The sequence below is a fragment of the Babylonia areolata genome, chromosome 1, assembly GCF_041734735.1.
Source record: "Babylonia areolata isolate BAREFJ2019XMU chromosome 1, ASM4173473v1, whole genome shotgun sequence".
Lineage (NCBI taxonomy): Eukaryota > Metazoa > Mollusca > Gastropoda > Neogastropoda > Buccinidae > Babylonia > Babylonia areolata.
This window is the reverse complement of record NC_134876.1, coordinates 98494250-98521017: the sequence shown is the minus strand read 5'-3', so window position 1 is coordinate 98521017 and position 26768 is coordinate 98494250. Positions and strand designations below refer to the sequence as shown.

Sequence of the window (26768 nt, the reverse complement as noted above, 5' to 3'; positions counted from 1 at the left end):
GTTTATGTTACAAGAAAAGTATCTAAACAAGAATGCAATTACATACAGCAGTGAAATTTTGTGATAATATAAAGAATAGTATTGACTAATATTTCGCAAATTTTCAAAGCACTCACTTGATTATTGACTGATTTATCATATTTTGAAAAAAATCTGTTTTTCACAACTGAAATACAGGGGGTGAGTTTTTCTCAATGAAGAGCACAGGAACAGGAGTCAGGATGGCTGCCGTCAAAAGAGGGCACTAGTCAGGGTGGCAAAGGGGAGGTTACCTACTTCCGGGAGGTTATCGGCCATAGCTACTTTCGTTTTCTCCACATAGGCGGATAGTAGTTTGCACAGGACAGGAATGTCAGACCCCTGCTGGAGTCTGCACTAGTGGGTCACGGTAAGTATGTTAGATAAATGTAATTTTAGGAAGAAAATTTCCTTTTTACAAATGTGGTCTATTGTAACCATAGGCGCTTACTAACTAGCAATTGAATGGGCAAATGTGTATGCACAGTGGAATCCACTATAGAATCAGTTTGCATTCGACTTTGAGCCACAGTACTTACCGAAGTTGACAGAGATGCCATCTTACCGAGCGAGCGAGCGAGAAGGGTGACTATACGCTCACACGTATTGTACTCAGACAAAGGCATTTTCAGCCACAATAAAAGTACAGGTGCACTTTTGGGTGACTGGAGAATAGAGCTGTGCCGTTAAAGCTTTGCACAAAACCGTTAACCTATCAACTACGAATTTTTAAACTTGCAGTACGCTATGGCATACCACAGTAACAAAGCATTGTGCACATGAGATCTGCTATTGCGTACCTTAGTAAAGAAAGAGTTAAAGCCTTCACTTCTGACCGCGGATATATCTGCATTTTAGGGGTAACTGCATAATCAGGTGTCCAGCAACTCATTTGCACATGCTTACCTCATTTGTAAATGCCAACTGCTTGGTGAGCGTTTGAAGCAATTTCTCAGCAAGTTTTGGCTCGATTTTGTTGCGTTCTATAAAGCAAGAATCTGTTGAGCGTGTCGACATGACCTCCACAGTATGCAGTACAGAAGAGGGGGCTAGAATTTTGTTTGATTTTCTGCATGTCAACAATAGCGACTGCAAAATCATGATAGGAAACAAAAGTAATGTTGTTGATCAGCTGAAGTGATTCTGGTTACCCTGATGATGATTACATGCTACAGGTACATCAACAGGAAGGGGGTTGGGTCGTGTCAGAAGTGGGTACAGAAAAAACCCCATTCTTTTAGCTTGAAACCTTCATTTTGGGGTTTTCATCCGCTATGAAACCCTCCAGATGAAAGGTTCAAGCCAGATATTGTTTACAGTGAGTTTTTGTGTTGTAATATTTTGTGATAGTGTTAGTAGGTGTTTTGGTAGGAGGGTGGGTGTATGTGAGTGGTTATATTTAATTTTTTATGTTTAAAACAACATGATAGTGCAGGAAACAACATGACTGCAACTTGGTTGTTGTGTCTAATGCATTTGCTAATATTTTAGCACTATTTCCACCTGTAAAATAAACTTGAATTTTCTTTTTTTCTAAAACTTGAGTTATCTTCCCCTGATTCGCAGTTATCTCATCCTGTCAACATTGAAATTATAATTATATTCACCATTTATTTTCCTTCAGGTAGACATATACTTATACATACAATAATTCTAATTTTTTATTTTTTATTTTTATTTTATTTTATTTTTTAATAAAGAGGTTGGTGATAATTTTGCAAAAATCGTATTCTGGAAGTGAAAGGGTTAAAGAACAAAATGGAGCATGCAGTGCATGATAAAAACATTGACAGTCAACACTGCAGGCAGCACCAGACCATTCTTTTTTCTATATATATAACTATTATTGTTATTATTATCATTCTTTTTGTAAAGAACAAATCGTAGCTTGCAGTGCATGATGAAAATGTTGACGGCCAACATTGCAGGTGGCACCAGAGCATTCTTTTTTCTGTATTATTTTTATTTTCATTGTTGTTGTTGTTATCATATTAGCATTGTTGTTGTAAAGAACAGAACGGATCATGCAGTGCGTGATAAAAACGTTGACGCCCAACATCGCAGTCAGCACCAGACCATTCTTTTTTCCTGTATTATTATCATTATAGTTTGACTGTTTTTTTGTAAAGAACAAAACGTAGCATGGTGCATGATAAAAACGTTGACGCCCCACCCTGCAGGCGGCCCCAGACCACGCGAGCCGTGCCCAGCAGCGTGAGTTCCAGACGACGATGCTGTCAGTGCTGATGGAGCACCTGTTGGCAGCGGACGTATTGCTGGGGGAGCAGGCTGCTCTGCCCCTGGCCTCCACCAACACCTACGCCACCATGGCCCACAGCGTCTTCTACTTCGCTTCACGCGTCGTCGACAAGCTGTGGCACGGTCAGTCAATATTGCATTGCATTTCTCTTTTTTGTCACAGCAGATTTCTCTGTGTGAAATTTGGGCTGCTCTCCCCAGGGAGAGCACGTCGCTACACTACAGCGCCACCCTTTTTTTGTCTTTTTTTTCCCTGCGTGCAGTTTTATTTGTTTTTCCCTTCGAAGTGGATTTTTCTACAGAATTTTGCCAGGGACAACCCTTTTTGTTACTGTGGGTTCTTTTACGTGTGCTAAGTGCATGCTGCACACGGGACCTTGGTTTATCGTCTCATCCGAATGACTAGCGTCCAGACCACCACTGAAGGTCCAGTGGAGGGGGAGAAAATATTGGCGACTGAGCCGTGATTCGAACCAGTGCGCTCAGATTATCTCGTTTCCTATGCGGATGTGTTACCTCCAGGCCATCACTACTAGTATTAGTATTATTATTATGAGCATTTACGCCTTATCTTGAAAATAAGCCCTTGACGTTTACAAATAGAACACACACGTAAATATCAAAAAGGAAAAATTGAACACAAGATACCAAACATTATCAAAAATTATTCATCCCCCCCCACAACCACACTCACAACACACACAAGCACACGTGCACACACACACGTCATAGCATACAATCATAAATAGTACACAATCAAAAATACAACCAACAAATTCTGAAACTCTCAAACTCACTCACTCATGTGCTCACACTGTGGTGTGGAGTGGTGGTTTAGTGGTAACGCTTCTCTCTTGGAAGCGAGAGAATCTGAGGGTTTGAGTTTGAATTCCACTCTTGCCAGTAGTGTCACCCCTCCAGTAGACCTAGAGTGGTGGTATGGACACTAGTCATTCAGATGATATGATTAACAGAGGTCTTGTGTGCACCACGACCTTGATGCATGTTAAAGAACCCATTGCAACAAGAGAGTTGTCCCTAGCAAAGTTTTGTTGAAAATCATCTCTGATATGCATATGTGTGTGTGTGTGTGTGTGTGTGTGTGTGTGTGTGTGTGTGTGTGTGTGTGTGCTTGCATGATGGAAACCTGACTGAATGATGTGTGTGTGTGTGTGTGTGTGTGTGTGTGTGTGTGTGTGTGTGTATGCTTGCATGATGGAAACCTGACTGAATGATGTGTGTGTGTGTGTGTGTGTGTGTGTGTGTGTGTGTATGCTTGCATGATGGAAACCTGACTGAATGATGTGTGTGTGTGTGTGTGTGTGTGTGTGTGTGTGTGTGTGTGTATGCTTGCATGATGGAAACCTGACTGAATGACTTGGGAAATGAATGATGAGCACCAAAAGGTAGCTGTCAGTCATCTCTGCCCAGGTAGGCAGCCTGTTGTGCAAATGACTCTCTTTTTAAAGCGCTTCTAGCATGGTGTCTGACTGAGAATAGGTGCTGTATAAGTATATCCATATCAGTCAGTCAGTGAGAGTGTGGTTTTCAGGGTATTTTTTTTTTTTATTGTTGCATGCTTCAACTCTTTGTCACAGTTTTAACTTTTATGTATTTATTGGTTTTTCAGATGTTCTTATCACGTCTTGAAGTGTTATATTTTTCTTACCTGAATGTCTTCCTTTCACATGAGGATTGACATGTATGTTGTTATCAGTGAAGGGTGTACAGGTCATTCATTTACTTTTTCATTTTTCAGTTGTTTCTTAAAATGCTATATTTTTCATACCTGAATGCTTTCCTTTTTACATGTTGTTATCTAGGAAATTTATACAGATATTTTTGTTTCACTTACTTCAGTGTTGGTGAGGATTAGAATGAGCTTAAAGGAAAGTTTCTGTTTTATCTGTTTTTGAATGGAACTGACTTTTCTTTAAATCTTTGGGTTAACTCGTGGCATTTTCAACATGAATACTTTGAGGTGTTTTTTTTTATAGTTGTATTAAAGAAGTAATTTACTTTGCTGATAGCATGTAGGGTGTATCCAATACCAAGTTTGTGAAAAGAGGAAAAAGTGCAGATGTACAGCTACTCTTTTTAGTATGGGCAACATAGTTGGTGAACAGGTGCACTTCCCAGTTAATAGATTGTGCAGCGCTCTCACAGAAGAAACAAGTGTTGTTGTTTGTATGACCTATGTGAGTGAATGCTCATTATAAAAAGCAACAAAGTAACAAACTACGCGTTCTTTTTAAAGTGTATATTTTTGTTTGTTGGTCTTTTTTTATGGTCTTTATTACTGTGTCGTGTCGACAGGTGTCTACACGCGGGACTCCAAAGAGGTGTTTGATTTCATCAGCAAACTCATCTCGCAGTCCAAGAGGAAATGTAAGCACAGGCTTTACATTGAAGTATTGTAGTTTTGGATTTATTGCTCTAAAACATTAGATTTGCTGACAGTATCAACAAGGCCAAGAGACTAATGCTTTTAACTCATCCTGTAAGAAAAAGCGGAGCCATCTGCAGTTGTCAAACTGATGATACAGTAAATTGTGTGTTAATTAAGATTATAGCAAGCTGATAATGTTGAGGAAGAAGATAATATTGACAACAATAATAATGATAATGATGATGATAATAATAATACTGATATTTACAGTAATAGTATTGATAATGATGGTGATTATGATGATGTTATAAAAGACATGACAAGTTATATCATTGACTGTGACACATTGTGCCAATACACCGTCTTGTATAAAAAGATATTTTTCTGTCACTGCAGTCGAAGAACAAAGTAAGTGATACATTGTTACTGTCCATTATGCCCTCAGGCATGTCGGGCAGCAACAAAGAACCAACCAAGCAGTGATACCCAGCATTGTACCGACCATCACACTGACAGTTCATCATTGTACTGACCATCACACTGACAGTTCATCATTGTACTGACCATCACACTGACAGTTCATGTACTGACCATCACACTGACAGTTCATGTACTGACCATCACACTGACAGTTCATCATTGTACTGACCATCACACTGACAGTTCATCATTGTACTGACCATCACACTGACAGTTCATGTACTGACCATCACACTGACAGTTCATCATTGTACCGACCATCACACTGACAGTTCATCATTGTACTGACCATCACACTGACAGTTCATCATTGTACTGATCATCACACTGACAGTTCATGTACTGACCATTACACTGACAGTTCATCATTGTACCGTCACACTGACAGGTCATCATTGTACTGACCATCACACTGACAGTTCATCATTATACTGACCATCACACTGACAGTTCATCATTGTACTGACCATCACACTGACAGTTCATGTACTGACCATCACACTGACAGTTCATGTGCTGACCATCACACTGACAGTTCATCATTGTACTGACCATCACACTGACAGTTCATGTACTGACCGTCACACTGACAGTTCATCATTGTACTGATCATCACACTGACAGTTCATCATTCTACTGACCATCACACTGACAGGTCATCATTGTACTGACCATCACACTGACAGTTCATCATTATACTGACCATCACACTGACAGTTCATCATTGTACTGACCATCACACTGACAGTTCATGTACTGACCATCACACTGACAGTTCATGTGCTGACCATCACACTGACAGTTCATCGTTGTACTGACCATCAGACTGACAGTTCATCATTGTACTGACCATCAGACTGACAGTTCATCATTGTACTGACCATCACACTGACAGTTCAGCATTGTACTGACCATCACACTGACAGTTCATGTGCTGACCATCACACTGACAGTTCATCGTTGTACTGACCATCAAACTGACAGTTCATCATTGTACTGACCATCACACTGACAGTTCATGTGCTGACCATCACACTGACAGTTCATCATTGTACTGACCATCACACTGACAGTTCAGCATTGCATGGACCATCACACTGACAGTTCATGTACTGACCGTCACACTGACAGTTCATCATTGTACTGACCATCACACTGACAGTTCATCATTGTACTGACCATCACACTGACAGTTCATCATTGTACTGACCATCACACTGACAGTTCAGCATTGTACTGACCGTCACACTGACAGTTCAGCATTGTACTGACCATCACACTGACAGTTCAGCATTGTACTGACCATCACACTGACAGTTCAGCATTGTACTGACCATCACACTGACAGTTCCAAAGCCGTCCCAAAATTATAAGGATGTCTGTTGTTTTCAGCGTCTAAGTGATAATACCCAGCATTGTACTGACCATCACACTGACAGTTCATCATTGTACTGACCATCACACTGACAGTTCATCATTGTACTGACCATCACACTGACAGTTCAGCATTGTACTGACCGTCACACTGACAGTTCATCATTGTACTGACCATCACACTGACAGTTCAGCATTGTACTGACCATCACACTGACAGTTCAGCATTGTACTGACCATCACACTGACAGTTCAGCATTGTACTGACCATCACACTGACAGTTCATCATTGTACTGACCATCACACTGACAGTTCCAAAGCCGTCCCAAAATTATAAGGATGTCTGTTGTTTTCAGCGTCTAAGTGATAATACCCAGCATTGTACTGACCATCAGACTAACAGTTCCAGAGCCGTCCCAAACTGACTCTGACCTGTGTTGTTTTCAGCGTCAGGCCTGTCCCTGGACAGCATCTACAAGTGCCTGAACCGCACCATCCTCTTCCAGCTGTCCCGTCCGGTGGACACAGTGGCTGGACAGACTGCAGTCCTGGAGGCTCTACATACGCTTACCAACAACCGCAACCTGGTGTTCGGCACCAGCAACTATGACCAGGAGTTCCTTGCCTGCCTCAGCTTCTGTCTGCTTCATCTCACCGACGATCCAGACATGGGGTAAGGGGGTGCTTCATTTTGTAGATCATCCAGACATGGGGTAAGGGGGTGCTTCATTTTGTAGATCATCCAGACATGGGGTAAGGGGGTATCGTGTACAGATTTTTCCAAACGCAGGGACACCCCTTTGAGAAACTGACCTGAAGTGAACTGACCGTGCGCAGGGTGAACACGCTGAACGAACGCCAGCCGCGCACGACGACCTGGCACATAGAGTCGGGGACGGTAGACCTGAGTCTGGTTGGGGAGAACGGCGGCCCGGATACACGCACCACCCACATCATCAGCATGGCAGCTGCCAACACAGAGGTGGTGCGGCCAGAGCCCCTGACCACAGCCGTGAAAGAAGGTCTCCACCTCGTGGCACAGGCTGCACACAGGGTCTGGGATGAGCTGTACATCTGCAAGAAGCCAGTGAGTCGCTGTGGGTTTTTTGTATTGTACAGAGTTGGGCCTGCAGCAGATTGAGAGCTGTATGATCAGTGGTTTCTCCATTGTAATTGGATGTCATTTACAGCTTAGTCTTTAATGCAAGTGACTCTCAGACTTGGAGGCAAGATTGCTCTGGCTCTTGGTGCTGCAGCCTTAGGGGCCAGTTGACCTTTGGGAACCTTCTCAACCAAGACTATCCTAAAACCCTCTTGGCTGAGAATGTGGGGGTGTAATTTGGGCAAGGCGCTCTCCACTGTTATCAAATTCCAGCCCAGATACTTGGGACAGCAGTTGTCTCCTCTGCTGTTCTGATGGTCATAGTGAGACATGACTGACTGTCGTACGTACAGGGTTCATGGAAAATGAGAGAACTATTTCTGAGGCTGAAAAATTCTTGGAAAATTATGTTTTGCCTTTCAGAGTTTGGAAAGGGCTTGGAATTTTGATAAAACCCTTGGCCAGAACCATTTAACAAAACATTTAATGTATTAAAAGAAGAAACAGAGAAACAAAAAGTATTGAAATTTGGAAATTGATACCAGGATACTTACAGAGGTTTGTTTTGCAGTAATAGATGTGTTTGCAAAGCACATGTTTCAGCAAATGTATCAAAAATTTCTCTTTTACTTTTAGAGATGATATAAGTATTCTTGTATCTTTGTTTTGAAAGTCATCGTATCCTCCTCTACCAGTATCAAAGTATTATTTCTTATTATTCCTTGTGGAAGAAGAAGAAGAATCAAATGACCAGTCCACACACCTTTCGTCCTGTTTTCTTTCCTACACCAGCCAAAATTGTAAACATCCTTGACAGATAACACAGCACTGTGACAGTCAGTCTGAGCCTAGTCTGCTGCCTCCAGCCAGTAGCAGTATACATCAGAGCTCTTCTTGTTCATCAGTTCTCTTGCTGCTTCAGTGATTTCATGGAGCACTGACAGGTGATCAGCCCTGTCATGGCCCCTTCATGGTCCACTGGGCTGCAGCCAACAGATTTTTATTTGATTTGATTTGATTTGATTTCTTGGAAGTCATACATGTAAAAGCCCACTCATGTACATAAGAATGAACGTGGAGTTGCAGGCCATGAACGTAGAAGATTTCCTGAAGGTGAAATGTTTGTTTGTTTCTTTGTTCAGGCCTTGGAAGAAATTTTCAAGACACAGTTGAACAACATCACCAGTGACACCAAGACGATCAGCACACCAGAGCTGAACACTGTGAGGTTAGTGCTGGGTACACAGGTATGATGATCAGGTGAACACTGTGAGGTTAGTGTTGGGTACACAGGTATGATCGTCAGGTGAACACTGTGAGGTTAGTGTTGGGTACACAGGTATGATGATGAGGTGAACACTGTGAGGTTAGTGTTGGGTACACAGGTATGATGATGAGTGGTTAGTGTTGGGTACACAGGTATGATGATGAGGTGAACACTGTGAGGTTAGTGTTGGGTACACAGGTATGATGATCAGCTGAACACTGTGAGGTTAGTGTTGGGTACACAGGTATGATGATGAGGTGAACACTGTGAGGTTAGTGTTGGGTACACAGGTATGATGATCAGCTGAACACTGTGAGGTTAGTGTTGGGTACACAGGTATGATCAGGTGAACACTGTGAGGTTAGTGTTGGGTACACAGGTATGATGATCAGCTGAACACTGTGAGGTTAGTGTTGGGTACACAGGTATAATGATGATGTGAACATTGTGAGGTTAGTGTTGGGTACACAGGTATGATGATCAGATGAACACTGTGAGGTTAGTGTTGGGTACACAGGTATGATCGTCAGGTGAACACTGTGAGGTTAGTGTTGGGTATACAGGTATGATGATCAGATGAACACTGTGAGGTTAGTGTTGGGTACACAGGTATGATCGTCAGGTGAACACTGTGAGGTTAGTGTTGGGTATACAGGTATGATGATCAGCTGAACACTGTGAGGTTAGTGTTGGGTACACAGGTATGATGATGAGGTGAACACTGTGAGGTTAGTGTTGGGTACACAGGTATGATGATCAGGTGAACACTGTGAGGTTAGTGTTGGGTACACAGGTATGATGATCAGCTGAACACTGTGAGGTTAGTGTTGGGTACACAGGTATGATGATGAGGTGAACACTGTGAGGTTAGTGTTGGGTACACAGGTATGATGATGAGGTGAACACTGTGAGGTTAGTGCTGGGTTCACAGGTATGATGATCAGGTGAACACTGTGAGGTTAGTGCTGGGTACAAAGGTATGATGATCAGCTGAACACTGTGAGGTTAGTGCTGGGTACACAGGTATGATCGTCAGGTGAACACTGTGAGGTTAGTGTTGGGTACACAGGTATGATGATGAGGTGAACACTGTGAGGTTAGTGCTGGGTTCACAGGTATGATGATCAGGTGAACACTGTGAGGTTAGTGCTGGGTTCACAGGTGTGATGATCATGTGAACACTGTGAGGTTAGTGCTGGGTTCACAGGTATGATGATCAGCTGAACACTGTGAGGTTAGTGTTGGGTACACAGGTATGATGATGATGTGAACATTGTGAGGTTAGTGTTGGGTACACAGGTATGATGATGAGGTGAACACTGTGAGGTTAGTGTTGGGTACACAGGTATGATGATGAGGTGAACACTGTGAGGTTAGTGTTGGGTACAAAGGTATGATCATCAGGTGAACACTGTGAGGTTAGTGTTGGGTACAAAGGTATGATGATCAGGTGAACACTGTGAGGTTAGTGTTAGGTACACAGGTATGATGATGAGGTGAACACTGTGAGGTTAGTGTTGGGTACACAGGTATGATGATGAGGTGAACACTGTGAGGTTAGTGTTGGGTACACAGGTATGATGATCAGCTGAACACTGTGAGGTTAGTGTTGGGTACACAGGTATGATCAGGTGAACACTGTGAGGTTAGTGTTGGGTACACAGGTATGATGATCAGATGAACACTGTGAGGTTAGTGTTGGGTACATAGGTATGATGATGAGGTGAACACTGTGAGGTTAGTGTTGGGTACACAGGTATGATGATGAGGTGAACACTGTGAGGTTAGTGTTGGGTACACAGGTATGATGATGAGGTGAACACTGTGAGGTTAGTGTTGGGTACACAGGTATGATGATCAGCTGGACACTGTGAGGTTAGTGTTGGGTACACAGGTATGATAATGAGGTGAACACTGTGAGGTTAGTGTTGGGTACACAGGTATGATGATCAGCTGGACACTGTGAGGTTAGTGTTGGGTACACAGGTATGATGATGAGGTGAACACTGTGAGGTTAGTGTTGGGTACACAGGTATGATGATCAGCTGAACACTGTGAGGTTAGTGTTGGGTACACAGGTATGATGATGAGGTGAACACTGTGAGGTTAGTGTTGGGTACACAGGTATGATGATGAGGTGAACACTGTGAGGTTAGTGTTGGGTACACAGGTATGATGATCAGGTGAACACTGTGAGGTTAGTGTTGGGTACACAGGTATGATGATCAGGTGAACACTGTGAGGTTAGTGCTGGGTACACAGGTATGATGATGAGGTGAACACTGTGAGGTTAGTGTTGGGTACACAGGTATGATGATCAGGTGAACACTGTGAGGTTAGTGCTGGGTACACAGGTATGATGATGAGGTGAACACTGTGAGGTTAGTGTTGGGTACACAGGTATGATGATCAGGTGAACACTGTGAGGTTAGTGTTGGGTACACAGGTATGATGATCAGCTGAACACTGAGGTTAGTGTTGGGTACACAGGTATGATGATCAGCTGAACACTGTGAGGTTAGTGTTGGGTACACAGGTATGATGATGAGGTGAACACTGTGAGGTTAGTGTTGGGTACACAGGTATGATGATCAGATGAACACTGTGAGGTTAGTGTTGGGTACACAGGTATGATGATGAGGTGAACACTGTGAGGTTAGTGTTGGGTACACAGGTATGATGATGAGGTGAACACTGTGAGGTTAGTGTTGGGTACACAGGTATGATGATCAGGTGAACACTGTGAGGTTAGTGTTGGGTACACAGGTATGATGATCAGGTGAACACTGTGAGGTTAGTGCTGGGTACACAGGTATGATGATGAGGTGAACACTGTGAGGTTAGTGTTGGGTACACAGGTATGATGATCAGGTGAACACTGTGAGGTTAGTGCTGGGTACACAGGTATGATGATGAGGTGAACACTGTGAGGTTAGTGTTGGGTACACAGGTATGATGATCAGGTGAACACTGTGAGGTTAGTGTTGGGTACACAGGTATGATGATCAGCTGAACACTGAGGTTAGTGTTGGGTACACAGGTATGATGATCAGATGAACACTGTGAGGTTAGTGTTGGGTACACAGGTATGATGATGAGGTGAACACTGTGAGGTTAGTGTTGGGTACACAGGTATGATGATGAGGTGAACACTGTGAGGTTAGTGTTGGGTACACAGGTATGATGATCAGATGAACACTGTGAGGTTAGTGTTGGGTACACAGGTATGATGATCAGATGAACACTGTGAGGTTAGTGTTGGGTACACAGGTATGATGATGAGGTGAACACTGTGAGGTTAGTGTTGGGTACAAAGGTATGATGATCAGCTGAACACTGTGAGGTTAGTGCTGGGTACACAGGTATGATCATCAGGTGAACACTGTGAGGTTAGTGTTGGGTTCACAGGTATGATGAGGTGAACACTGTGAGGTTAGTGTTGGGTACACAGGTATGATGATCAGCTGAACACTGTGAGGTTAGTGTTGGGTACACAGGTATGATGATGATGTGAACATTGTGAGGTTAGTGCTGGGTACACAGGTATGATGATCAGCTGAACACTGTGAGGTTAGTGCTGGGTACACAGGTATGATGATCAGCTGAACACTGTGAGGTTAGTGTTGGGTACACAGGTATGATCAGCTGAACACTGTGAGGTTAGTGTTGGGTACACAGGTATGATGATGAGGTGAACACTGTGAGGTTAGTGCTGGGTACACAGGTATGATGAGGTGAACACTGTGAGGTTAGTGTTGGGTACACAGGTATGATCAGGTGAACACTGTGAGGTTAGTGTTGGGTACACAGGTATGATGATCAGCTGAACACTGAGGTTAGTGTTGGGTACACAGGTATGATGATCAGCTGAACACTGTGAGGTTAGTGTTGGTATGGGTACAGAGGCAGGATCAGCTGAATCCAGTAACACAGATGGTGGTCCCAGTCAGGTAATGTTAACAGGCAATGTTCTACCAGTGTAGGGGAATTTAATTTAAAGTCTTCACCAACACATGACAGTTACTGTTAGTTTAATATTTCATTTTGTGTGTCTGTGCCTTATGTCCTGTAACCCTTTTCCTTTCATGACAATGAAATTAAATTTATTCTTTTTTATTTTGATCTGAATGTCAGCTTAAAACTTTTGGGATGCATAAATGCATCAGAGCAGCTGATCAGGCCCTTTTAACTTTGAAAAAAGGAACACTTCTTTTCAGTACATTGTTAGACTCTTCAATATTTGCAGGAAGTATTCAGATGTATACAGTTCAGTTTATTAGGGATGGCAGGAGAACAAGATTCACATTTGATATATGAAGTTTGAATAGTTAGGAATGAGCATATTCTTGTTCTAGTCAGTCATATATGTCAGTATTTTCTTTGTCAATACTTATGATTTTGTTTTCGTTTTTTTCCAGGCCCATGATTCAAGAAAATGCTTCAAAGATATGGGTCACGTACGCTGAAAATGAACGCAAGTCATCGTACCTGCAGACAGAGAAATTGCAGAATCAGATTCAGTCCGTAAGTATAATGATAATAATTGTAACCATCGGTCTGTTCTTGTGGTATGTAAAGGGAGAGAGTGAGAGTGATGAGAGAGAAATCCTTCTGTCTCCTGTTCCAGTGTGTTTGCTTGCCATGTGGAAGAACAGTAGGGGCCCTTCTTACAGTATCTTGTGTCCAACACTTGGCTTAACAAGTTTCACTTTTGATTTAAACATTTTTAATATCAAGAAACAAGGTGCAATACAGCGTTCAATTAAGAAGACTTGAGCATCAACAAGCATGAGCTTATATTGTGCTCGTTCATGTGTAACAAGCAATACACAAACACAATGGCGAAAATACACACATTATTTGACAATGAAAAGAAGGTTGAAGTGCAAGACAAAACTAAACAAGAAAAACAACAACAAAAACACAAAATAAAAACCAAACTACTATTACCGCAACTACCACTGACAACAGCAACAATGAAAATATTAATTATAATACTAATACTAACATAGTAGCAACAATAATAACACCCTGGAAAGTGAACATCACCTGAGGAGTAATGTAATGGGGGAGGGAGAGAGAGTTTCACTCTTTCACCACCACAGGCATGGACAGTGCACCACCATAGACGACTTTTGTCGACATGGAGGGGTCATGTTGACAAGACCATTTTTCACGTTGCAACAAAGCTTGACAGCTGCAGCCAGTTTCCCACCAATAGAACTATGACTAACGTTTGCTCCCTGACCAGATTTGAAGTGAACAAGTCCGTTGTGTTTTTTTGACATGAGCCGAAGCCTGTGACTGAGAGCATCGTTTCCAAAATATTTGGTGATATATTTGGTGCTGGTGAGTGTTGTTTTTTTTTCACACAGAAACTTGGCAGTGAAAGAGTTAATGAACTTTAGTTAAGGACAAAGGGGAGGTTACCTACTTCCGGGAGGTTATCGGCCGTAGTTTCGTCTCCTCCGCATAGGCGGATAGTAGTTTGCACAGGACAGGAATGTCAGACCCCTGCCGGAGTCTGCACTAGTTGGGTCACGGTAAGTATGTTTTCCCATAACCAGGGTTTGTGATAATTCCTCAGCATCCTTTTTTGTTCATGCGTGGTGATTTATGTGTGTTACATTTAGGGAGTTGTTTTTATCTTGCGTTTTTCTCCTTTTTCTGGTTCTTTCTAGGCTTGTTGGGTATTATGAGGTTGAGGGGGACGTTGTGACTTGGTGTTGTGAGGTTGAGGGGGACGTTGTGACTGGGTGTTGTGAGGTTGAGGGGGACGTTGTGACTTGGTGTTGTGAGGTTGAGGGGGACGTTGTGACTGGGTGTTGTGAGGTTGAGGGGGAACGTTGTGACTGGGTGTTGTGAGGTTGAGGGGGACGTTGTGACTGGGTGTTGTGAGGTTGAGGGGGACGTTGTGACTGGGTGTTGTGAGGTTGAGGGGGACGTTGTGACTGGTTGAGGGGGATGTTGTGACTGGGTGTTGTGAGGTTGAGGGGGACGTTGTGACTGGTTGAGGGGGACGTTGTGACTGGGTATTGAGAGGTTGAGGGGGAAGTTGTGACTGGGTATTGAGAGGTTGAGGGGGACGTTGTGACTGGGTATTGAGAGATTGAGGGGGAAGTTGTGACTGGGTATTGAGAGGTTGAGGGGGACGTTGTGACTGGGTGTTGTGAGGTTGAGGGGGATGTTGTGACTGGTTGAGGGGGATGTTGTGACTGTTGTGACTGGTTGAGGGGGATGTTGTGACTGGGTGTTGTGAGGTTGAGGGGGATGTTGTGACTGGTTGAGGGGGACGTTGTGACTGGGTGTTGTGAGGTTGAGGGGGATGTTGTGACTGGTTGAGGGGGACGTTGTGACTGGGTGTTGTGAGGTTGAGGGGACGTTGTGACTGGTTGAGGGGGACGTTGTGACTGGTTGTTGTGAGGTTGAGGGGACGTTGTGACTGGTTGAGGGGGACGTTGTGACTGGGTGTTGTGAGGTTGAGGGGGATGTTGTGACTGGTTGAGGGGGACGTTGTGACTGGGTGTTGTGAGGTTGAGGGGACGTTGTGACTGGTTGAGGGGACGTTGTGACTGGGTGTTGTGAGGTTGAGGGGGATGTTGTGACTGGGTATTGTGAGGTTGAGGGGGATGTTGTGACTGGTTGAGGGGACGTTGTGACTGGGTGTTGTGAGGTTGAGGGGGACGTTGTGACTGGTTGAGGGGGATGTTGTGACTGGGTGTTGAGGTTGAGGGGGACGTTGTGACTGGGTGTTGTGAGGTTGAGGGGGACGTTGTGACTGGTTGAGGGGGATGTTGTGACTGGGTGTTGAGGTTGAGGGGGACGTTGTGACTGGTTGAGGGGACGTTGTGACTGGTTGAGGGGGATGTTGTGACTGGGTGTTGTGAGGTTGAGGGGGACGTTGTGACTGGTTGAGGGGGATGTTGTGACTGGGTGTTGTGAGGTTGAGGGGGATGTTGTGACTGGGTGTTGTGAGGTTGAGGGGGACGTTGTGACTGGTTGAGGGGATGTTGTGACTGGTTGAGGGGGATGTTGTGACTGGGTGTTGTGAGGTTGAGGGGGATGTTGTGACTGGGTGTTGTGAGGTTGAGGGGGATGTTGTGACTGGTTGAGGGGGATGTTGTGACTGGTTGAGGGGGATGTTGTGACTGGGTGTTGTGAGGTTGAGGGGGACGTTGTGACTGGTTGAGGGGGATGTTGTGACTGGGTATTGTGAGGTTGAGGGGGACGTTGTGACTGGTTGAGGGGGACGTTGTGACTGGGTGTTGTGAGGTTGGGGGGGACGTTGTGACTGGTTGAGGGGGACGTTGTGACTGGGTGTTGTGAGGTTGGGGGGGACGTTGTGACTGGGTGTTGTGAGGTTGGGGGGGACGTTGTGACTGGGTATTGAGGGGGACGTTGTGACTGGTTGAGGGGGACGTTGTGACTGGGTATTCAGGCGGATGTTGTGACTGGGTGTTGTGAGGTTGGGGGGGGACGTTGTGACAGGGTATTGTGAGGTTGAGGGAGATGTTGAGTGGGCTGGATGAGGTGACAGGTGTTCATGAGGGAAGGAAGGAATTCTGTTCAGTGCCATATCACACATTTCTGATTGGTGACACCTAACCACAGTATTCATCATCAGATTTAAATGTTATTATAAAAAGTGAACAAAAGAAAGCAAAAAGGTTTGTGAAGAGTTAAGGTGGTGTGCTGGGGGAGTTGTATGATGAACATGACAGATGGAGGGGGGAATCAGTGATGAACATTTTAATGAATAAAAGTACAATTAAAGAAGATTCATGTGGTATTGACCAGGTTGAGTCAGATAAACCAAAGGCAAACAAACCAAAATGAAACACCAGCCCACAGATTCAGGTGAAATATTGATGTTAAAAGCATTCTATGTATGAAGCTTTCTTTTCTGCAGAAACTGCAGAGGATGGGAAGCGGTGTGCTGCGACTGGCCTCACGAAAGACCAAGAGGGAGCTCCCCATCAAAGCTTCCCCTGTCTCCAACGTTCACATGAGTGTAAGTCTTTGTGCCTTGCTGTTCATTGTTCCGTCTGTGCTTGGGTTTTGTGTGTGTGTACTTAAATTACTGGTACTGTTAATGTTTGGTTGTGTCTGTCCAGGGTTGTGTATGTAAGTTGTCATTTTAGGGTTGAAATGTATGGTGTAAATGTCGGTTGTTTTACATTGTACAGCGCAACAGAGCATGTTTTACATGGAAAGGTGCTATAAAAAAACAGCATATTATTCTGATGACTGTGACGTTGTTACATGGAAAGGTGCTATAAAAAATCAGCATATTATTATGATGACTGTGACGTTGTTACATGGAAAGTTGCTATAAAAAATCAGCATATTATTCTGATGACTGTGACGTTGTTACATGGAAAGGTGCTATAAAAAATCAGCATATTATTATGATGACTGACGTTGTTACATGGAAAGGAGCGATAAAAAATCAGCATATTATTCAGATGACTGTGACGTTACATGGAAAGGTGCTATAAAAAATCAGCATATTATTATGATGACTGACGTTGTTACATGGAAAGGAGCGATAAAAAATCAGCATATTATTCAGATGACTGACGTTGTTACATGGAAAGGAGCGATAAAAAATCAGCATATTATTCAGATGACTGTGACGTTGTTACATGGAAAGTTGCTATAAAAAATCAGCATATTATTCTGATGACTGTGATGTTACATGGAAAGGTGCTATAAAAAATCAGCATATTATTATGATGACTGACGTTACATGGAAAGGAGCTATAAAAAATCAGCATATTATTCTGATGACTGTGACGTTATTTGTGGTAACAGGACTTCATGATGTGGACGGCAAGTCATGTGGACCTGGTCAAGGAGGTGGTCAGCTTCCAGTATGACCAGTTCATGCAGGTCAGTTTGTCTGTTTGTGTTGTACACTTTTTGATTGCCGACACTTATTGAGGTTCGTTGTATATTCCATATGCCTTGTCAATAGTGTGTACTCTGAAACTACTGTTGCCTCTGTGTTTGTGGGGATTCATGCATGAAATTACACAGACTGATGTATATGAGTGTGTGTGTGTGTGTGTGTTCGCATGCCTCTGTGTGTGTGTGTGTGTGTGTGCATCTTCTATGTACGAGTGTGTGTGTATACATGTGCGTGCCTCTGTGTGTGAGTGTGTGTGTATGTGTGTGCATCTATGTGTGTGTGTGTGTGCTCGTGTCTCTATATGTTTGTATGCGTGTGTGCATGCGTGCCTCTATGTGTGTGTGTGTGTGTGTGTACAGAGCCAGAAGCACATGGAGCGCTACATGCTGGAGGAGTGGCAGCAGGTGGAGAAGGAGCTGTTGAGGGAGCGCAGTCTGTGGGGGCCTGTGGCTGGGTCCAGGTTGCAGAGGTGGATGCTGGACATGACGGAAGGTACACACACACACACACACACACACACACACACACACACACACACACACACACACACATACACACACACACACACACACACACACACACACACACACACACACACACACACACACACACACAGTCTGTGGGGGCCTGTGGCCGGGTCCAGGCTGCAGAGGTGGATGCTGGACATGACTGAAGGTACACATACACACATACACACACACATACACACACACTTACACACACACACATAACACATACATACACACACACACATACACACACACACACACACACACACACACAGTCTGTGGGGGCCTGTGGCCAGGTCCAGGCTGCAGAGGTGGATGCTGGACATGACTGAAGGTACACATACACACATACACACACACACACACACACACACACACACACACACACACAGTCTGTGTCCATTTTCGCTTCATCATATCTGCTTTAAAAAAAATATTAGATAAGTGCCTTGTCAGTAAAATACAGTCTATCTCCTGATTTTGCTGAAGGGGTAACCAGAGGCAGTGGGAAGAAGGGTCCAATTTAATTTACATGATCACTGTGCCGAACATGATGGTTATTGGTGAGAAGAACGTAGGAGTTGGTTATCATCTTTCAGGCTGTTTCTTTCTTCATTTCCAGGACCAGGAAGGATGAGGAAGAAGATGACCAAGAATGAGATGTTCTACATCCACTACCCCTTCAGGCCTGACCTGGAGGACAATGTGAGTGTCTGTGTGTACCTGTGTGTGTGTGCACGTGGGTGTCACAATGTGAGTGTCTGTGTGTACCTGTGTGTGTGTGCACGTGGGTGTCACAATGTGAGTGTCTGTGTGTGCACGTGGGTGTCACAATGTGAGTGTCTGTGTGTACCTGTGTGTGTGTGCACGTGGGTGTCACAATGTGAGTGTCTGTGTGTACCTGTGTGTGTGTGTGCACGTGGGTGTCACAATGTGAGTGTCTGTGTGTGCACGTGGGTGTCACAATGTGAGTGTCTGTGTGTACCTGTGTGTGTGTGTGCATGTGGGTGTCACAATGTGAGTGTCTGTGTGTACCTGTGCGTGTGCACGTGGGTGTCACAATGTGTCTGTGTGTGTGCACGTGGGTGTCACAATGTGTCTGTGTGTATCTGTGTGTGTGTGCACGTGGGTGTCACAATGTGTCTGTGTGTGTGCACGTGGGTGTCACAATGTGTCTGTGTGTATCTGTGTGTGTGTGTGTGCACGTGGGTGTCACAATGCGTCTGTGTGTGTGCGCGTGGGTGTCACAATGTGTCTGTGTGTATCTGTGTGTGTGTGCACCTGGGTGTAACAATGTGTCTGTGTGTATCTGTGTGTGTGTGCACGTGGGTGTCACAATGTGTCTGTGTGTATCTGTGTGTGTGTGCACGTGGGTGTCACAATGTGTCTGTGTGTGTGCGCGTGGGTGTCACAATGTGTCTGTGTGTATCTGTGTGTGTGTGCACGTGGGTGTCACAATGTGTCTGTGTGTATCTGTGTGTGTGTGCACGTGGGTGTCACAATGTGTCTGTGTGTGTGCACGTGGGTGTCACAATGTGTCTGTGTGTATCTGTGTGTGTGTGCACGTGGGTGTCACAATGTGTCTGTGTGTGTGCACGTGGGTGTCACATTGTGTCTGTGTGTATCTGTGTGTGTGTGCACGTGGGTGTCACAATGTGTCTGTGTGTGTGCACGTGGGTGTCACAATGTAAGTGTCTCTGTGTACCTGTGTGTGTATGCATGTGGGTGTCACAATGTGAGTGTCTGTGTGTACCTGTGTGTGTGTGCACGCGGGTGTCACAATGTGTCTGTGTGTACCTGTGTGTGTGTGCACGTGGGTGTCACAATGTAAGTGTCTGTGTGTACCTGTGTGTGTGCACGTGGGTGTATGAACGTGTGTGTTTATTTTGTGAAGGGAGAGAGAATGTGTGTGTGTGTGCGTGCGCGTGTGTGTGTGTGTGTTTGTGTGTGCACACAAGTGTATGTGGGTGCATATGTGCGTTTATTTTGTGAGGGGAAGAGAATGAATCTTACAGCTGAATAACATTCAGGCTAGAATGAATCTTTCAGCCGATCACAATTTTAAATCTTTTCTCTTTCTATACTAAGATACACTATAGCATACCTCATGAGCACAACACTTTGTTAATGTGGTACACTTTAGCATACTGTGAGTCTGAAAATTTGTCGTTCATAGGTTAATGGTTTGGTGAGAAACTAAAGGACACAGCTCTGTTCTGCAGTCACCCAGAAGTGCACCTGTACTTTTATTGTGGCTGAAAATGCCTTTGTCTGAGTACAATACATGTGAGGGTACAGTCACCCTATTCGCCCGCTCGCTTGACAAGATGGAGTCTCCGTCAACTTTAGCAAGTACTGATTTTATAGTGGATTCCACTGTGCATACGCATTTGCCCATTCAGTTGCTACAGTTAGTAAGTGTCTATGGTTACAAAAGACCACATTTGTAAAATTTCTGTTATATGAGAAAAACTCGCCCCCTTTATGTCAGTTGGGAAAAACACAGATTTTTTTCAAAATAAGATGAATCAGTCAATAATTATGTGAGTGCTTTGAAACTTTGCAAAATGTTAGTCCATTCTATTCTTTATATTATCACAAAATTTCACCGCTGTATGTAATTGCATTCTTTTTTTTTTTTTTTTTTTTAGATACTTTTCTTATTACATAAACAAACAGCCAGTACAGAGAGTATAATGAAGGAAGTCATCGGGCAGTATAGAATGTAAAGAAAACCTGGTGTGGAGTGAGTATACACTGACAGTAAGGTTGTGAAGGGTATTGTTTCCCATGCTGCTTATGGCTGATATCAGCAGACACAGTATGCTGTACGAGATCGCTGTCTGTAACAGAGAAGAGAAGTTATTACCTTTAACCAATATCTCCTCATTACTGGTGAAAGGTACCTGAAAGGTAACTCCAGCTCTTTACATAAACAGAAGAAAGCATTGTCGTAACTTAATTTGAAGTTTGGGAATGTGAAAAATTTGATCCCATCACAGTATACATGTTGTAGGTACAACATGTCTCTGTTCATAAAAGTTATTTTTAAATTGATTATAATTATCCATTCATATATTACAAAGAGGAAAATTAACTCACAGTGTAAAAAGGAAAACAGGTCTTTATAAGTTATATTTGATATCTAGGGGGGGAGGGGGGGGGTGCAGGTGGTGGGGGGGGGGACACTGAAAGGTTAGAAAGCCACCTACAGTGTGCAGCAAAGGGACTTGATAGCTTGCTTTAATGTCGGAAAACCTGTAAGTTCCGGACTCTCCACAGCTCACCTGCTGTGTGTTCACAGCCCCTGAGGTACAAAGTAGCCATCAGCTTCGACAGTCGGGAGTACTACGAGAACTTCCGGCCCCAGGGAATCCTGTGCCACGAGGCTCTGCCCATTCAGCACACCTCCGATGCCGACCTCCTGTCCTCTGATGCCGACCAGTCGCCCAGCTCACCTGAAGGTAGAACTGGGGATCAGTCAGTGCCACTCCTGGAGGACGTTGTTGATTTTGGTGTGGAGAAGACTTTACATCGTTAAAGTTGCTGTTGAGAAGACTTTTTACATCGTTAAAGTTGTTGTTGAGAAGACTTTTTACATCGTTAAAGTTGTTGTCGAGAAGACTTTTGACATCGTTAAAGTTGTTGTTGAGAAGACTTTTGACATCGTTAAAGTTGTTGTTGAGAAGACTTTTTACATCGTTAAAGTTGTTGTTGAGAAGACTTTTTACATCGTTAAAGTTGTTATTGAGAAGACTTTTTACATTGTTAAAGTTGCTGTTGAGAAGACCTTTTACATTGTTAAAGGTGGAGAAGACTTTTTACATCGTTGAAGTTGTTGTTGAGAAGACTTTTTACATCGTTAAAGTTGTTGTTGAGAAGACTTTTTACATCGTTAAAGTTGCTGTGGAGAAGACTGTTTACATCGTTAAAGTTGCTGTGGAGAAGACTGTTTACATCATTGAAGTTGTTGTTGAGAAGACTTTTTACATCGTTGAAGTTGTTGTTGAGAAGACTTTTTACATCGTTAAAGTTGTTGTCGAGAAGACTTTTTACATCGTTGAAGTTGTTGTTGAGAAGACTTTTTACATCGTTAAAGTTGTTGTTGAGAAGACTTTTGACATTGTTAAAGTTGCTGTTGAGAAGACTTTTTACATTGTTAAAGTTGTTGTTGAGAAGACTTTTGACATTGTTAAAGTTGTTGTTGAGAAGACTTTTTACATCGTTAAAGTTGTTGTTGAGAAGACTTTTTACATCGTTAAAGTTGTTATTGAGAAGACTTTTTACATCGTTAAAGTTGCTGTTGAGAAGACTTTTGACATTGTTAAAGTTGCTGTTGAGAAGACCTTTTACATTGTTAAAGTTGCTGTTGAGAAGACTTTACATTGTTAAAGTTGCTGTTGAGAAGACGTTTGACATTGGTAGAGTTTATGTTGAGAAGACTTTACAATGTTAAATTTGCTGTTGAGAAGGGTTTTGACATTGTTAACGTTGCTGTTGAGAAGACGTTTGACATTGGTAGAGTTTATGTTGAGAAGACTTTACATTGTTAAAGTTGCTGTTGAGAAGACTTGTGACATTGTTAAAATTGCTGTTGAGAAGACATTATAATGTCAAAGTTGCTGTTGAGAAGATTTCTTTTTTTTTTTTTTTTTACCTGATTAGAAGACTTAAAATTTTTTTTTTTTTTTTTAACCTGATTAGAAGACTTAGTTGGAGATGGCATCAGGGTAGGTTTGGTGGCTTTACACTAAATATTGGGGTGTGAGAATTTCTGTACTAAACAATTTCGTTTTGGTGATTAATTTTTTTGTCTTTCATTGTCCTGTGTTTCAGCATTAAGACATGCACTTCGGTAAAGCAGCCCATGGACCCCAGCCACATACTTTTCAGTATGACAAACATCAGGCACTCCCACGCACATCAATATCAGACATGGGGATTAAAGCAAAATGTTGTGTATGCTATGCCTGGCATTTAAGATTGGATAGTTTTATGGAAAATCTGCTTATGAATAAGAGAATTAGACATCTTAAGTCTGAGTCTGTTGACTGAGTGTGTGTGTGTGTGACATGTAATCAAAAGTCATGTTGTGCAGACATCATCAACATGAGGAAGCTGTCACCCCCTCCTCCAGTACATGTTGTCATTGTGCAGACATCATCAACATGAGAAAGCTGTCCCTCCCCCTCCTCCAATACATGTTGTCATTGTGCAGACATCATCAACATGAGAAAGCTGTCCCTCCCCCTCCTCCAATACATGTTGTCATTGTGCAGACATCATCAACATGAGAAAGCTGTCCCTCCCCCTCCTCCAATACATGTTGTCATTGTGCAGACATCATCAACATGAGAAAGCTGTCCCTCCCCCTCCTCCAGTACATGTTGTCATTGTGCAGACATCATCAACATGAGGAAGCTGTCCCTCCCCCTCCTCCAATACATGTTGTCATTGTGCAGACATCATCAACATGAGAAAGCTGTCCCTCCCCCTCCTCCAATACATGTTGTCATTGTGCAGACATCATCAACATGAGAAAGCTGCTGCCCCGGTCTTCCAGCAGCAAGTCCGGGGGGGACGAGGAGGAAGGGGAGGACAACTCTGCCCTGGACGGCGTCATGCAGGGCGGGGAGACGGCCGGTGACAACAACACGGACGGACCTGGAGACTCTCAGCAGGAGGAACCAGTGCCCTCCGCTGGCAAGTCGGATAACCAGACCATCATGAGATTCCTCGGCGACAAGGAGAAGGTGAGCTTCTTCTTCTTCTTTGTTAGTGGGTTTGCAACTCCCATGTTCACTCGTTTGTACACAAGTGGGCTTTTACATGTATGACCGTTTTACCCTGCCATGTAGGCAGCCATACTCCGTTTTGGGGGGTGTACATGTTGGATATGTTCTTGTTTCCATAACCCACCGAACGTTGACAAGGATTACGGGATCTTTACCGTGGGTATTTGATCTTCTGCTTGCGTATACACATGAAGGAGGTTCAGGCCCAAGCAGGTCTGCACACATATGTTGATCTGGTAGATCGGAAATATCTCCACCATTTACCCGCCAGGCACTGTTACCAAGATTCTAACCTGGGACACTAAGATTGAAAGTCCAACGTTTTAACCACTCGTTTTAACCACCCGTTGAAGGTGAGGTTCAAAAGACAGACCATCATGAGATTCCTTGGTGACATGGACAAGGTGAGGTTCAAAAGACAGACAGACCATCATGAGGTTCCTTGGTGACATGGACAAGGTGAGGTTCAAAAGACAGACCGTCATGAGATTCCTTGGTGACATGGACAAGGTGAGGTTCAGAAGACCGACCGTCATGAGGTTCCTTGGTGACATTGACAAGGTGAGAGTCAAAAGACAGACCATCATGAGGTTCCTTGGTGACATGGACAAGGTGAGGTTCAAAAGACAGACAGACCATCATGAGGTTCCTTGGTGACATGGACAAGGTGAGGTTCAAAAGACAGACCGTCATGAGGTTCCTTGGTGACATGGACAAGGTGAGGTTCAAAAGACAGACCATCATGAGGTTCCTTGGTGACATGGACAAGGTGAGGTTCAAAAGACAGACCGTCATGAGGTTCCTTGGTGACGTGGACAAGGTGAGGTTCAAAAGACAGACAGACCATCATGAGGTTCCTTGGTGACATGGACAAGGTGAGGTTCAAAAGACAGACCGTCATGAGGTTCCTTGGTGACATGGACAAGGTGAGGTTCAGATGACAGACCGTCATGAGGTTCCTTGGTGACGTGGACAAGGTGAGGTTCAAAGGACTGGTGGGTTCTGGAGCTTGCAGGGGAATCTTCATTACTGAGTTGGAAGTTGCGTGCAATATGTATTTTGCAATATTATTTCCTTTTACGCTGCTGGTCAGTCATCTGCTTCGATGTGGTGTAGTGTATATGTATGTCCGAACGCAGTGATGCCACCTTGGGTGACTGAACTTGCAAACAGCTGCAATTATACACACACTTTAGCAAAGCAAGCAGTCAGGTACACTTCAGTAAAGCAAGCATGCAGACTCACTTAGCATAGTAAGCATACAGCTGAACTTTTTAGCGTGGCAAGCACATAGTTACTCTCAGTGTACCAAAAATACACCACACTTTGGTGAAGTGAATGTTGAACCACACTTTAGTGAAATAAACATAAGCTGCACTTAATTGAAGCAAGCATACAGCTACACTTTTGTGAAGAAAGCATTGAGTCACACTTTAGTGCAGAAAGCATGCAGCTGCATTTTAGTGAAGTAAGCGTACAGCCACATGGTCATGAAATAAGTGTCTGGATGAAATTGATTGTGTTATGTCCCTTACAGATCAGCCACATGTTCCGATGTGTCTGGATGAAATTGATTGTGTTATGTCCCTTACAGATCAGCCACATGTTCCGATGTGTCTGGATGATACTTATGGAGTTATGTCCCTTGCAGATTAGCCACATGTTCCGATGTGTCTAGATGAAATGGATGGAGTTATGTCCCTTGCAGATCAGCCACATGTTCCGATGTGTCTGGATGATACTTATGGAGTTTTGTCCCTTGCAGATTAGCCACATGTTCCGATGCGCCCGCATCCAGGGCCTTGACACAGCGGAGGGCTTGTTGCTGTTTGGCCGTGAGCATTTCTACATCATCGATGGCTTCACCCTGCTGAGGACCAAGGAGATCAAGGACATTGACAGTCTGCCTTACGAGTGAGTTGTGTCTGTGGTCAGGCACACGTTAGGTGCGTTTGTGTGTGTGTATGACTGAGTGAGTGTGAGTGGATGTGTGTGTGTTTGAGTGAGTGAGTGTGAGTGGGTGTATGTGTATGTGAGTTTGTGTGTTTGTGTGTGTGAGAGAGTTTTTGTGTGTGTGTTTGTGTCTGTGGTCAGGCACACGTTAGGTGCGTTTGTGTGTGTGTACGACTGAGTGAGTGTGAGTGGATGTGTGTGTGTTTGTGTGAGTGTGAGTGGGTGTATGTGTGTGTGAGTTTGTGTGTTTGTGTGTGTGAGAGAGTTTTTGTGTGTGTGTTTACCTGACTACCTACCTGCCTGCAGGTTGTTCTGTGTGCAAGCACCAGATTTGATTTTATCATGCTCGATAAATTGTTCTATTTTGTAGGTGCATTATAATGTGCATGTGTGTGCAGAATCCATGATCCTATCATTCCGAAATCCTCAATGGGTGCTGGAGGACCAACTAAGAGAATGTGAGTTCTCCCTCTTTGTGTGTGTGTGTTGGGGGTGGGTGGGGGTGGTTTGTGTGTGTGAGTGTGGTGTGTGTTGTTTGTTTGTGAGTGTGTGTGTGTGTGTGTGTTTGTGTGGGTGTGGTTTGTTTGTGAGTGTGTGTATGTGTGTGTTTGTATGGGTGTGGTTTGTGTGTGAGTGTGTATGTGTGTGTTTGCACATGTGCGACACCCACTGATGGAGAGACCTCATGTTTCACTGCTGTGGCTGGGAGC

General features: G+C 43.8%; 1 protein-coding gene across 2 annotated transcripts in view; it reads left to right on the top strand.

Annotated features, from left to right (window-relative positions):
- The window catches only part of LOC143290088 (WD repeat and FYVE domain-containing protein 3-like), a 120711-nt gene that overhangs the window by 60243 nt on the left and 33700 nt on the right, over window positions 1–26768 (top strand). For both annotated transcript variants that reach the window (XM_076599386.1, XM_076599381.1), the window contains exons 37-50: window positions 2199–2400; window positions 4594–4665; window positions 6969–7194; window positions 7359–7608; window positions 8766–8851; window positions 13309–13414; window positions 16800–16901; window positions 17705–17782; window positions 18161–18293; window positions 18933–19015; window positions 21615–21774; window positions 23834–24063; window positions 25871–26019; window positions 26457–26516. In XM_076599386.1, coding sequence (XP_076455501.1) covers window positions 2199–2400; window positions 4594–4665; window positions 6969–7194; window positions 7359–7608; window positions 8766–8851; window positions 13309–13414; window positions 16800–16901; window positions 17705–17782; window positions 18161–18293; window positions 18933–19015; window positions 21615–21774; window positions 23834–24063; window positions 25871–26019; window positions 26457–26516 — 1937 coding nt within the window. The remainder of the gene's footprint in view (window positions 1–2198; window positions 2401–4593; window positions 4666–6968; window positions 7195–7358; window positions 7609–8765; window positions 8852–13308; window positions 13415–16799; window positions 16902–17704; window positions 17783–18160; window positions 18294–18932; window positions 19016–21614; window positions 21775–23833; window positions 24064–25870; window positions 26020–26456; window positions 26517–26768) is intronic.